At 38.6% G+C, this 13,827-nt stretch overlaps 1 protein-coding gene across 1 annotated transcript in view; it reads right to left on the minus strand.

Moving 5' to 3' along the window:
* Positions 1-13,827, minus strand: part of erbb4b (erb-b2 receptor tyrosine kinase 4b) — a 311,401-nt gene that overhangs the window by 58,868 nt on the left and 238,706 nt on the right. Inside the window, exons 15-17 of the mRNA XM_030758147.1 lie at positions 4,433-4,587; positions 3,305-3,349; positions 127-259 (exon numbers count right to left, since the gene is read on the minus strand). Coding sequence (XP_030614007.1) covers positions 127-259; positions 3,305-3,349; positions 4,433-4,587 — 333 coding nt within the window. The remainder of the gene's footprint in view (positions 1-126; positions 260-3,304; positions 3,350-4,432; positions 4,588-13,827) is intronic.

The following is a 13,827-nucleotide window of genomic DNA, read 5'->3' on the forward strand; positions in this document are numbered from 1 at the left end:
TTTTAAAATGAAAACTTCACCTATGGCCTTAGTTTCTGATTATCTTTCAGTGCAACAGACAGCATTTTCTTTTTCCTTTTAACATCATTTTTTTTTTCTTTCAACTTAATCCACTTTCCTGTTTACCTCAGTCTCCAGGAACCGGCGAAGGGCCCTCTTTTTCTTAATGTTCTTCCGGCGCACAGACACTGCTACACTAAGTACCATGATCACCACCATGAACAGGCCTCCGATTACTCCTGCTGCAATCAAAGGGGTTCTGAAGAAAAGACAGTGGAGAGGGAGAAGGAGGAAAATTAGAATATAAAGAACAAAGGGAATGTACTGAAATTATAGAAACGGGGGCAGGTTGCTGAGTACATGTAGCAGCATAGAAGAAAACAAACAAAAAAAGCACCCCCCCACACACACACAAAAAAAAACAAAACAAACAAACATAAACACCATGTTTATACACACAAAGAAGAAAACACATAACATGATTCTAAAGCACACACCTATATGGCTGATCCATTAAAAACCCTGTGCACCTTCAGTTTTTATGCATTTTCCCACTAAGCTTCATCTGGTAACAAATATCCCTCCATGCCCTCTCATTAAAAGCGGGGCTGAGATCAAAAACATGGAAATAAACTTCAAAGTGAATTCTTAGCACCACAGTGATGCTGTCACTTGAAATCAAGAATCTCAATACTTTTTCTGATATGCCCTGCAAAACTGTCTGAGTTGGCTATCCATTATACTAGCCCATCTTTGGTTTATTTGATGTATCGAAAGAGCCATTCATGGTCAAGGCATCCGCAGACTCTGCCCTAAATCAGTGAAAACAAGGATGTTATTCAGGGTTGTATATTACAAACTGCAAGGATACAACCCTATAAAATGATGTCACATTCAGCCCTATTCATGGGAAATGAAGAATGCTTCATCTCCATGATATCTTCTCTCTTTAGCTGCATGGGGAAAATCCTGATACATGGAATGTTTAAGAGCAGGGGAGTCCAGGGAGATATACTGTACACAGCATTATTTTCTAACTTCAGAGAGAGAGAGACAGGTGTCAAATTAACGGAAGTATGGAAACAAGTGCAACACAATATTGTACAGTTAAGCAATTATTATCCTAGCATGCTCTATTGAATTTCTAAAAATCTTGAGCATGCCCAATTTATTTTGATTTTATGAAAAAAGATGACAGAAAAGATCTAAGTGACTTTGAAAAAGGGTTCAGTGCATCAGTCACAAAGACTACATAATTTACAAGTGTTTTAATAGCAACAGTGACTAAATCGCAGATTGTTGCATTTGCATTTAGATCTCTTAGATAGACACAAGTACATAAATAGGATCAGACATTATGGTCACACCCATTTCGTGACCCTGATACCTGTGCATTAGTCCAGTATGTAAGAGCTAATCTTCCTATGGTGACTGAGAGCTTCAATGCAAGATGTGATCAGAGTGGTTCAGCAAGACAGTCAATTAACAATTACATGAGAGGGACAGTGTAGCAGGTGGTTGGGTGAGTGCATGTCTGTGTCCACCACAGTCTGCAACATACACAGCTTCAGTTCTTTGATGAGAAGAGATACTCAGATCAATTGATTTGCTCTGAAGCCACAACCAGGAGATGTTTACCTTATTTTTGAGTCTAGCTCTAACACATATACTTGATCTTTTATGTTTGATATGTATATACAGTTCACAGATAGCAACAATAGCAATTATCAGGCAGCTAGTGAATACAATCAAGGAATTCACTGCACCTCGGGGTGAAATACACCAGAATATAATGCCTGTAAAGCCCTGCACTGCTTTTAAAATCTGGGTTTTATATGGATTAAACAAATGAGATACGATATAACGAGACAATTAGCAAGCTTTAGAGGTGCTGGTAGAGTATTTTGGAAAATAACCTAGGCTAATTGTTCTCCCCTTACTCATCTTTGTGCTGTTCTGATCTTCTAGTGTTAGCTTTATATTTAACAGGCAGATGTGAAGGTGGTATCAATCTTCTCATCTAACTCTCAGCTAGACAGCAAATGTTTTTTTTTGTTTTGTTTTTTTCACAAAATGTCAATAAATTCGTTAAATAGGACAGTTTATGGGAGAATGGTACAGTAAATGTAAATATTATCTGTGGCTTCATTAACATATACACTGCCGCTGGTATATATATATATATATATATATATATATATATATATATATATATATATATATATATATATATATATATATATAAACCAATCAGGGAACAGAAGGACATCAAAAATCAGAAAGCTTAGATAATTTTGAATAAAAGGGAAAGTCTAATTCCAAGTAGGAGAGACTATCTAATCACATATTGTTGATACGACACTTTCAGCTGTGCTCAAAAATGGCACATCCAACAGTTAACAGATTCACAACTTATGTGACACATCAGAGAAGGCAACCAGACCTGATAGCTGTGTCTACAGCTACAACCTGGCCAGAGCTATCAGAAATCTGATCAGAGCTGATCTGTTCACAAGGTTTTTTGATAGTTACTTTCAGCCATCTGCTGCAGTCCCCATTCATCCTGTTGGCAGGTTCCCAAATACTATTTCAAATATACACTTGTAGATTTGGTCTTTTGAATGGCATGATTTTTATTTATTTGGCAACTGTGAAAGCTTTCAGATACTGAATATTGATCAGTAAATACCAGGAGAAAGATATATACCTTTACAAGGATTATCTCTATGTGAATGTGTGCTTTGCTGTGAGACAGTGAAAGTTTCTTACATTTCATTTTTTTCCCCCCACTTTCATCCCATTGCATTTACCTTTTACCTGAATTTTGTATATAGTATTCTTTTTGATGTGCTGGAAATCTCCAGAGTCATCGCAAAGTAGTGAAGTGCAGGCTGTTTCTCTTGCCTACCAGCTTATTTTTTTAATCATCCCTCAAAACGCCACATAACAATTTTTAGCACCACTTGATGCCAAACTGTTTCACTTATGAAATCTTGAATCTATTTGCTGCAAACTATGAGCAGCATTTTCTTCCCTTTTTCCCCCTAGCTTCAGAACAAAAGCTAAAGCACAATCAATTTATCACAAACCAGGCACACACACACACACACATACACACACACAAAACCATGCACAAAAAGGCATTAAGGACCTCACAGGGATTTGGGGCCTTAGAGCTATCCATTAATCAGAGACTTTGCTTACTGTATGATTCTTCTGTGTGTGTGTGTGTGTGTGTACTTCTGTTTAGGTGTGTTTGTATGCAAGAGGATAAAAGAGGGATCCAAAGAAAGGGATTTTGTACCTGTCCATCCAGCCGATGCAGTCTTGAAGTCTTGGTCCAATGCACCTTGGTAAATAAATACGGGACAAATGCAAAATTCAATTCCAATCAAATATTAATTTCTTGTATATAAAAATGTTTAGATCCTAGAGCAAAATCTTACAGGCAGCCAAAATTAGTCAAAAAAGGTGTTCTGCTTGCTCATGATGTCGACATACGCTTGGTGCCTTAAATGTCGCACGTATGTGAATAAAAGTCTTGTTGGCTACTATTTTTGTCTTTGCTCTAGAACTTACTAAAACTTTACTTTTAGAGTGACAGATTACAAAGTTTTACTGATTTATAATGAAAAGCAACCAAGTCTGCCGGATGTTTCACCCGTTGCCTTGTGTTGCCTTGTGTTAATGTTTCAGTAGCGTCATACGTCACATATACTCTCTCCAAAATTTAGTAGCTCTTTTGAATGTTTGGAAGCCTCTGGCTCTGTTTCTTTCCCACTCAGAACATGTCTCCTTTCCCTCCCCCTCCATCAACTATTTTTTTTTTTCTCTGAGAGTCGGCCCCGCTTATGAAGCCGTACCTGTGACAGTGTCAGCCTGGTGTTTTCCATTTACGACAACATTGTTATGCTTAAGCGAGCTGGATGCTGTCACTCACAAGAGGAGAAATAATACACAGGGACGTGACAAACTCCCTGTGGAGTTAAATACAAAATGATGTCTTTCCAAACCTTGTTGAATATTACATTGAGCGATCAGTGGCTAGCGAGCAGTGGAGAGTGGCAGGGTATTGGCTTCCCTTACTTTGATTCTTTTTCTCTTCAGGCTCATTTTCTGCTTCACTTCTCTAGTTATTTCACTTGTCTTGCAAGACGTTCGGAGTATAATTTTATGATTGCAGACTATGGATAGTGAGAGCTTTGTGAGCATGTGCTTTTTAAACACTAAATAAATGAAAGTCAAATTTCCTTGGAATCAGAGCATAAAAAAAAAGAATATTCTAGTCACTCTGGTAAAATAAATAAATAAAATAGTGATGTAGTGACTGCATGTACGGCTAATAGTGAGCAAATCCACCTATTGTGATGATATCACTTTAAGCTGATTACTCCCCACATCTCTAACTTGTCCTTTTCCTGTCTGCACTTACCCTTGGGTGCAGTTAGCATGACAGGGATGGCATTCGTTGTTGGCTTCAGCATACTTGAAAATGAAGCTGTTGGCACCTTGCAGGCCATCGGGACACTTTTCCACACAGTTTGGACCATCTTTGAAATGAAGGCATTTCACACAATGCTCTGGGCCCTTTAAAAAGAATGCATTTTTATTATTTTCTTTTGTGTGTATTTTGTTTAGCAGTTAAAAACTTAGTTTCCTTCATGAAAACTTGCCATGCATGGACCAGAATTTATTGTAAACTGATTTCTTCATACATACCAGATTTGTAAACTGAAAACATGCTTTTGTTGCAACAGTTTTATCACTAGTAAGTCTGGCTTCTTCTTGACAGCTTTAGATTATCTGTTTAAAGTTTCTACTTTCTTGTGCTTATTTAAGCAACTTTTTTGTTGGAATTATATACTGTAAATTATTCTGATATCATTAAACAAACAGATTAGACAAAGTTTCGCCAATTTAGGGGATGAGAAACCTGCAGTAGTCTCTGTTTTTAAGAGTGCAGATGCATTGAATGATAAGTTTAGATGAACAAACTGTGGATTAATGTAAGTTTTTCCATCCATCCAGCCATCCATCCATCCATCCATCCACCCATCTCCGCTTATTTCTTTTTCAGGCGGGGGGCTGGAGCCTATCCCAGGGCATGAGGCAGGAAACACCCTGTACAGGTCGCTAGCCTGTCAGAGGGCTAACACAGAGAGAGACAACCATTCACACTTACATTCACACCTATAATTAAAGATATATATTTATATAAAAATATATATAATTATATATTTTATATAAAGATATTTTACTTGCATCTGTGTAGCAGTGAAAGCTTTAGAGTGAAAAAGTGATAACGAGGCAAAAGACAGAAGGTGAAATTGGTGAGAGGAGAGATGAGAAAAATAAAATAAAAATAAAAAGTACTGCGAAGGAATAAGTGAAGGAGAGAGGCTGGACAAGGATCACAGGGAGAGATAGTAAGGGTGAACAAGATATAGCATGAGAGAGAGAGAGAAACAGGGAACAGAGGAAGAAAGTGTACGAGCATCATAAAGCTGTGTGAGCAGAGCAGGCAGATAATAACCATCGCTCACAGCACACACAATGACCATAACAATCCGCCTAGAACAGGATTTATAGAGCTAATATAGGCAAAGGAGGGGGCAAGAAGGCAGAGGAAGAGAGGTGAACAATTCTACCAGATAGGCCTTGAAACATCAGCAGGTCTAAAGAACAGCTTACTTACAGATAATATACACACATACGAACATAAACACAATGGGTGGAAAGTGAACAACCAACCATAACTTTGAGCTTTATTGTAGTTTCATTTTAAGGGCGAGAGACAGCATATTAACCAAAAATCCAGAAAAAGAAAAAAAAAAAAAACATTACATAAAAGTTGCACATTGATTTGCATGCCTTGGGGGAAAATAAGTATTTGATCCCAAAGCAAAACACGACTTAGTATTTGGTGGAGAAACTCTTATTGGCAAGCACAGCAATCTCTCAGGAGGGATTTTGGCCCACTCCTCTTTACAGAAACTTAAAAACATTTAGGTTGCTTGGCTGCCGCTTGGCAACTGGAAACTTTAGCTTCCTCCACAGACTTTCTACTGTATATGACTGAGGTCTGGAGACTGGCTTAGGCCACTCCATGACCTTAATGCTTCTTCTCTAGCCAGTCCTTTGTTCCCTTGGTGGTATGTTTTGGGTCATTGTTATGCTAGAAGACCCATCCACAACTCATCTTTATCATTTTGACTGAGGGAAGAAGGTTCTCCTCAAAGTTTTTATGGTACATGGTCCTATCCATTGGCGCCTCAGTTTGGTGAGGTTGTCCTGTACCCTTTGCAGAAAAAAAGCCCCAAAGAATAATGTGAGCACTACAAGACTTCAATCTAATACGGTGTAGTGTGTTACCAGTGGTGACTTCAGGTCATTAACAAGCTCCCCCCTTGTAGTTTTGGGCTAATCCACAATCATCCTCACCCCATGAGGCAAGAGCTCCAGATCAAGGATGATTGATGGACACTTTTTATTTTTTCCATTTTCAAATAATCGCACAACAGCTGATGGTCTTGTAGCCCATTTTCAGTTTTGTGCAGGTCTACAATCTTGTCCCTGTTGTTCTTGACAGTTCTTTGGTTTTGCTCACGGTGGTGGAGAGATTGGAATAGAAGAAACTGATTCTGTGGAGAGGTGTGCTTTATACTCATAACAAGTTGAGATCAGGATTATCTGTAATTGATTGATTGATTGTAATCAGTGTGCCACATGGGCGCACAGCCAATACTTATTTCATTCAATGACATGCAAATCCATTTATAACTTTTATGTAGTGTGTTTTTTTTCTGGATTTTTGGTTGATATTATGTCTACCTCTATTAAAATGAAACTACCATAAAAATTAGAAACTGTTCATTTCTTTTTAAGTGAGCAAACTTAAAAATTCAGCAGGAGATCAAACAATTATTTCCCCCACTATAAACAGTTACTCTTTAACACAAATTAAAATTAGTCATGAAGTTCCATAAGGTGGAACATTGCTAGAAATAACCCTTTTTATCTTGTGCATGCTTCCCTTAAGGAATATTATCAGAAAACCCCACATTTCCATTGCTATGCAGATTACACCAATCATATTTATCAGTGAAGACAGATGAAACAAGCAATGACAGGGAGTACCAACATAGATCACATTTCTCCCATTTAAGCTGATCTTCACTGGATCCTTTAAAATCCTCTGTAGAGTCTGAAGTCCCTGAAGGTCTCAATGACTGAGCTCCATCATATCTTAATCTTAATTCAATACCCAAAAAAAGCACTTCACTCTCAGAAAGCAGGCGTAGTTGTAGTTCCTGGACTTACCAAAGCAAGGTGTGAAGGCACAACATTCAGCTACATTCAGCTGCAGCATGTGGAAGGCAGACACTCTTCATTTTTCTCCATTTTTCTTATTAAGGAAGTTTTAAGTCAGGGCTCTTGACTTTGCACAATCCCTTAGTTATGATACTGTAGGCTACAGGCTGCTAGAAGACCTCCAATGATTAACTGAGCAACCTGTCATCTACTCTCTTCTCTGTCACTTCCCATGCATTTATACATTAGATTCAAGATTCAAGATTCAAGAAGTTTATTGTCATGTACACCGCAAAACACTGTGGTTATGCTGAGCAATGAAATTCTTACTTGCGACTGCTTTACAAACAATTGAAATAAGCAACTAAGTTAAAATAAAATTTAAGAACTAGTATATTAGGAAAGTAAAAGTAGAAAATAAAAATAAATAAATAATAAAGCAAGTGCAATATATACAGATATATACAGATGAAAGAAAGGCAGGTAATCACAGTTTGGTAATCAGTCAGTGGTTCAGTAGCCTGATGGCCTGTGGATAGAAACTGTTTTTTAGTCTGGTTGTTCTTGCTTTTACACTCCTGTAACGTCTGCCAGACGGCAGGAGTGTGAACAGTGTGTGCTGTGGGTGGGTACGGTCCTTGATGATGTTGTGTGCCCTCTTTATTACCCGGGTATTATAAGTGTCCTGTAGTGATGGGAAGGCAGCTCCACAGATGAATTGTGCTGTTTTGATGACACGCTGGAGAGCCTTCCTGTCCTGACTAGTGCAGTTTCCATACCACACCGTGATGGAGTTTGTCAGGATGCTCTCCACAGTGCATCTGTAAAAGTTGCTGAGGAGCTTGGGGGATAATCCGAATTTCCTCAGTTTCCTTAAGAAGAAGAGTCTCTGCTGAGCTTTCTTGACAGTCTGTGCTGTGTTGTAGGTCCAAGTGAGGTCTTCACTGATGTGGGTGCCAAGGAATTTGAAGGTCTTCACTCTCTCCACCTGAGTCCCGTTGATGAATAATGGAGCATGCTGGTCTCTTCTCTTCCTCGGGTCAATAATCATCTCCTTAGTCTTCTCTGTATTTAAGGAGAGATTATTTTCCTGGCACCAGGACACCAGCTGGGCCACCTCTTCCCTGTAAGCTGCTTCCTCTCCCCCAGTAATCAGCCCAATGACGGTGGTGTCGTCAGCAAACTTGACGATGGAGGTGTTGCTTTGGGAGGGGATGCAGTCGTAGGTGAAGAGGGTGTACAGGAGAGGACTGAGCACACAGCCTTGTGGATGTGCACACAGCCCTACTGGATGTGACTTTTCCTTTGTGTAGTTTGTGCTTTTTTTTTTTTGCTCTCACTCCATTTTCTTCCCATGGCCTTTCTGTAGATATGCAGGTAGTTTCAGAACTCTGTGTTCCAGATCTGTGGTTATAGACCCTACTAACCTGCCAAATGTTTATTAATATATCGTTTGCTCCTCATTGTTTCTCTATGCTCTTCTTTTTTTTTCTATTGCTTTCCCTGACCCCAGCAGTTAAACACATATGGCAAAACAGGGAGACACAACAACACATATTTAAAAAAAAGAATTGTCCAAAGGTCTCTGTTGATAGCTATTCAGCATGGTCTGCCTTTGGTGATGGGAAAAAGCAAGTGGTATTTGAGACTTGACGTACTACAATGGTAACTTAATTCACATCGACAGTAAATACAAATAACTTTGGTCTTGTCAAGAGAACCATTTGGCAGAGCTGTAGCCCTTTTGAGACCTATAATAGAACAAGTCCGCCAGACCATATCATTACAGTTATACATGCTGTAGTACACTCGTGTGGAAAATTTCAACTCACTATACATCAATAGAACCTTCAGAACCCTAATTATAATAATATGTATGAAGGTAATCCATAGTAACTACATAAGGTAGCTAAAGACTGCACTAACCCACAAAGAAATTGAAAACCATCTTCTGTATCTACATATTATGCTAGATACAGAAATGCCATAGCTGTACATGCTAATGCACACGATAAACAGCATGGAGTACATTTTCTTGTTAGCATTTTCTATGCGATTTTTTGCATTAGAGGAAGGATACAGCGCTCTGGGACACTTTGAATGCATTACATGTACGTGTAAATCCTCTGGTTTTATATGCAAAAAGACTTATTGCTGTATCGCATGTGGTTGCAGTTTTACCGGCATTTAAAAGCAGTTGGCAGTCTGGAGCGCAGGTCACAAGGTTAAAGCTGAACTTGCCATTCTTTATCCATTTCTGCTTACCATCCACAGCGTTACTGTTGCATCACTTCCTGACATCCCAAACCACAGGGGCGGACCAAAGGTCACAGATCATGCATGCATTAATTGTACGTTAAAACAAATAGAGTTGTTAAAAGGAATTTTCATTAACACGTTATTATTGCATTAACTTTGAAAGCCCTTTATATATATATATATATATACACACCCACAAACTAAAGTGCTCCAACATAAAACTGAACCGAATTGAATACTGCACATGATAAATGCAGCTGAGAAAGAAAGACACAGACAAATCATCTATCTTAGCAAAAGCCATAGCTATCCTTCTGTATGTATGCGTGTATACTAGTACTTTGTCAGTCAAATCAAAGCAAGAAGTAATGTTTTGCATTGGCATGCTTAATTCTGTATATGGGTGCCTATGCCCTAATGCCTCTGTGTGTGCTCTTTGTAGCTTGTGTCTGCGAACATGTTCTCACCCTGGGTATAATTATGCACATTGAAAGTCTAGCTGCTCTCACTGGCTTTAGCGTTGAGCCTGGCACTTTTGATTTTCTGAGTGTCTTCCCACCCATGGATATTTGTATATATGTGTGTATGCACTAGTGGCATCACTTCAACAAGCCAAATTATGTGGCAGAGTAAGCAAATGGTGTTTGGTCCAACAGGGTATTGGGGCAACCAAAGCCCCAACCAAAGCACCCTGCTGTAAATATAAATTAGTCTGCCAGCACAAAAGGATGTGTGTTATACTGTTGTAGGTGTATTTTCTTTTTTTTACTAGACACATGGACTTCAGGAGGCACTTCAAAAAAAACAAAACAAAAAATATTCTGTGCTTTGACTATACAAGTGTATATCTACTTGCTTTGCAAATAGAAGAGTATCTGTCTATTTTGTATTACGTGTACATTATGGTCATAGATGGCTGCTGCATATTGCCAGAGAGAGGAAGAATATGCCAGATATTATGGAATAAGATGGTTCAAATTGCTGCACAGAGTCACTTATTAGTCAAATAATAGGATAAGTCCGTCTGTCCGTCCATCCATTTAGTTTCTAACTGGGTCCAGTTCACCCCCCAGCTCTTCCAGGGGGAATGACAAAGCTTTCCTTAGCTAGCTGAGAGACATAATCTCTCCAGTGTGTCTTGGGTCTGCCCTGGGATCTCTTTACCTGACCTTGGAAGTGTTGGGAAGGTGTCCTAGTCACATGGCCAAACCACCTCAACTTGCTTCTTTAGAAGCAAGTTAGAGTAGCCGTTCTACTTTGAGCTTTTCCCAAATGATTGAGCTCCTCATTCTATTTCTAAGGGTGAGTCCAGATACCCTTTGGAGAAAGTTAATTTCTTCTGCTTTCTGGAGCTTTACTGTGCTGATTTCTACACAGTTTGTAGCCAGAGGTATAGATAAAAATGTTGATTGATTAGTAAATCATCAGTCCACATCAGTGCAGATGCTACACCAATCCATCATGAAATAGACCCTATAATACTTAGACTGGAGGGGGCAGACCACCATTCTTCAACTTTATAATGTATACAGTGATGTGTTATTTTTGTTTTTTTCTTAGTGATCCTTCACTATGTGAACCAACTATCATCTAATGATTTAGGGTCAAATTTAGTAAGCAGAGCAAATTAATGTGAGGCCGCAACTGCAAAAAATATGTGGGAGTGGAACATTACTAACAATGCCCTAATTTATAAACAGAGGCAAAGAAATTAATTTCAATAGTGACTAGTATTCTACCGAGAGCAGCGAAAATTAGCAAGTCTACAACAAGCAGACCTGACGAGGGAGTGAGTAATGTACTAATCAAAATGAGTAAGCAGGTTTTATGTGTGTGAGGCAGTTGAAATGGAACTGATATATTTTTGATAAAAAGTTGAACTATTCTGTTTGGAATGTGGGGCCTGTGTGGATACGTGTGAGGTCTCTGGAAAAATCTGACAGTTCAGGTGGAGCGCGGGATTCATCCAGAGGAAGGGCTTATTATTATAAACTGTTCCACCAAATAAACCTGAAATTTGTGTGTAACAGCTGACCTGCGTCATTTGCAGAAAATCAACACAAAACATTATATACTGTCACAAATCCTGGCCCATTTCTATGTTGATGAAGTTACTGCATTTTCCACGAGAGGCTGCAGGTAATTATTAAAGTCAATATTATCTATTGTAAGACTCCAGTATTAATGTAACAAACTTCAGATCTGTTTGCACCCTGCTAATTGTTGTTTTTTGACAGAATGCAAAATGGTAAGAGATTCAATATTAGAAAGAAGTTCTAAGTAACAAACAGACAAAAAAGAAAAACATGCTGCTCTTTGTGCACACTGATGAGAAAAGATATTCAGACTTTTTTTTCCACTGTCGACTTCCCTCTGTGTAAAAACCTGGAACACTACAAACCTATAAAAAAGTTACTTGGTTTGTATAGTTCCCATTTCAAGACAATGAGATTTTCCCTTTTACTCTGATGATCGCTCAATAAGTTATTCTCTGTTTCATCCAAATACCAGTATTTGGAGGGCCATAAATAATTGGGATGCTGCTTTAAATAATTGGGTGAGAACTCAGTAAAGAGCTACAGGATAAAGCCAAAACTTTGGCAATCCACCCACATCAATTACGTACTCTTTCTGATAACATTTCTTAAGCCATTCAAAAAAACCAAAACAAAACAAAAAAAAGGCAGTAAAAGATTGTGAAAGCAATCTGATACAAGCTGATGAGTCAGAGAAGCTCACTTCTGACCGATGAGAGCGATAATGAGGTGAGTTGTTCAGGATATCCTGAAGCATTCTGTCGGTAAACTGCTGTTTTTGGCACTGTTAGCCTCTGTTAGCTGTTGCTTTTGCTGCCATTGGCCTCTGTTAGCCAGCGTTAGCGAAACTGTCTTTGAAGTGGGTGTAACTTTGTTGGATTCTGATACTTTGTGAACAAACTCTCATATCATGTGAGAATATAATTAAACTACTTATCTGAGGGAAAGTGTGATTTTTTTTTTTTTTTTTTAGGACACTGAGCCTAACATTAGCTGGCGTACTGTTAACATATAAGCAGCTCCTACTGTTTAGCCGGCTCTTGCCAGCTGAGATGGGAGGGTTGCATGCCTAATGTGCGGACAGTAAGTAACACTTGGGCATAATGAAGCAAGTTTATGCATGTTTTCATGTATTACAGCCCTGACTTCAGTTTAGGAGATGAGGCTTGAGGTGAGGAGGAAGAGGCTGACTTTGTATTAAGATGCTGGTGGTCTTGTCTTTCCTTTGTGATTTTTACTTCTTTGGTGAAGGGCACCCTTCCTCTGAAAACATAGGTATGATCCTTCATATCTTGAATCTGAATGTGCAGGCACATATTAAAATGTCCCTCCATAGCACACTCTAGTCACATACGTAATACACCATTAGTAGGAAGGGCGCTGTCCATTAAGGCCACTGCATTCAAATATGGTGGGGGAACATGATGGCTTCCACAAACCGCTGTCTTCTGCTATGTATTTTTAATGGATTAAATATAAGTTCATGAGAATTCATCAGTTTGCTTGAAGATGTAATTACACACTAATCTATGTATATTTCTTAGTAAAAGATTCTTTTTTTTTCTATTACCAAAACTCAAAAAAATTACTGACTGTACCTTTCAGGATTCAGCAGACTCAACTGTTTATAGAGATTATTTCTTACTTCCCTCATACACCAAAATTACTGTGGTTTTTCCTGTCTGTGTTTGGGGTGGGATGGGATGGCAGGGTGGGGGGTTGGAGGGGGTTCCACACTTCTAAACTATACTGATCAAAACTGTCAGACGGGGTGTGATGGGACACAAAAGACAGCACAAGGACCCGCTGGCTTGTGTCTGTCGCAAATCATCCATTTCTCTGAAACAGCAAGATAAGATTTTAAGAGAAAGAGCAGGGTCAGGGGCCTAATGTGGCTGTGGGTGTTATGTTCACAAGAGACAGATAGAAATGAAGGTCGGGGATTTCACTCTTTTTATTTTTTTATAGAATAGCTGTTTTTATTTGCAGCTGCTACTAAAAAAAAAAAAAATTCTAATAAATTGATATGCAATGTATTTGTACTATTGAGTACAAGAATAAGGTAGATTTATGTTTTGAATTGATAGCTCATAATTCAAAAAACAAAAACAGAATCATAATCGTGTGAATATAAACCTACAGCAAAGAAGCATGTAAAAAAAAATGTAGCTGGTACGCCCAATACAAGAGTTTTATCTTTAAATCACAACATTAAACATAT

Source organism: Archocentrus centrarchus, chromosome 21 (genome assembly GCF_007364275.1).
Source record: "Archocentrus centrarchus isolate MPI-CPG fArcCen1 chromosome 21, fArcCen1, whole genome shotgun sequence".
Classification (NCBI taxonomy): Eukaryota; Metazoa; Chordata; class Actinopteri; order Cichliformes; family Cichlidae; genus Archocentrus; species Archocentrus centrarchus.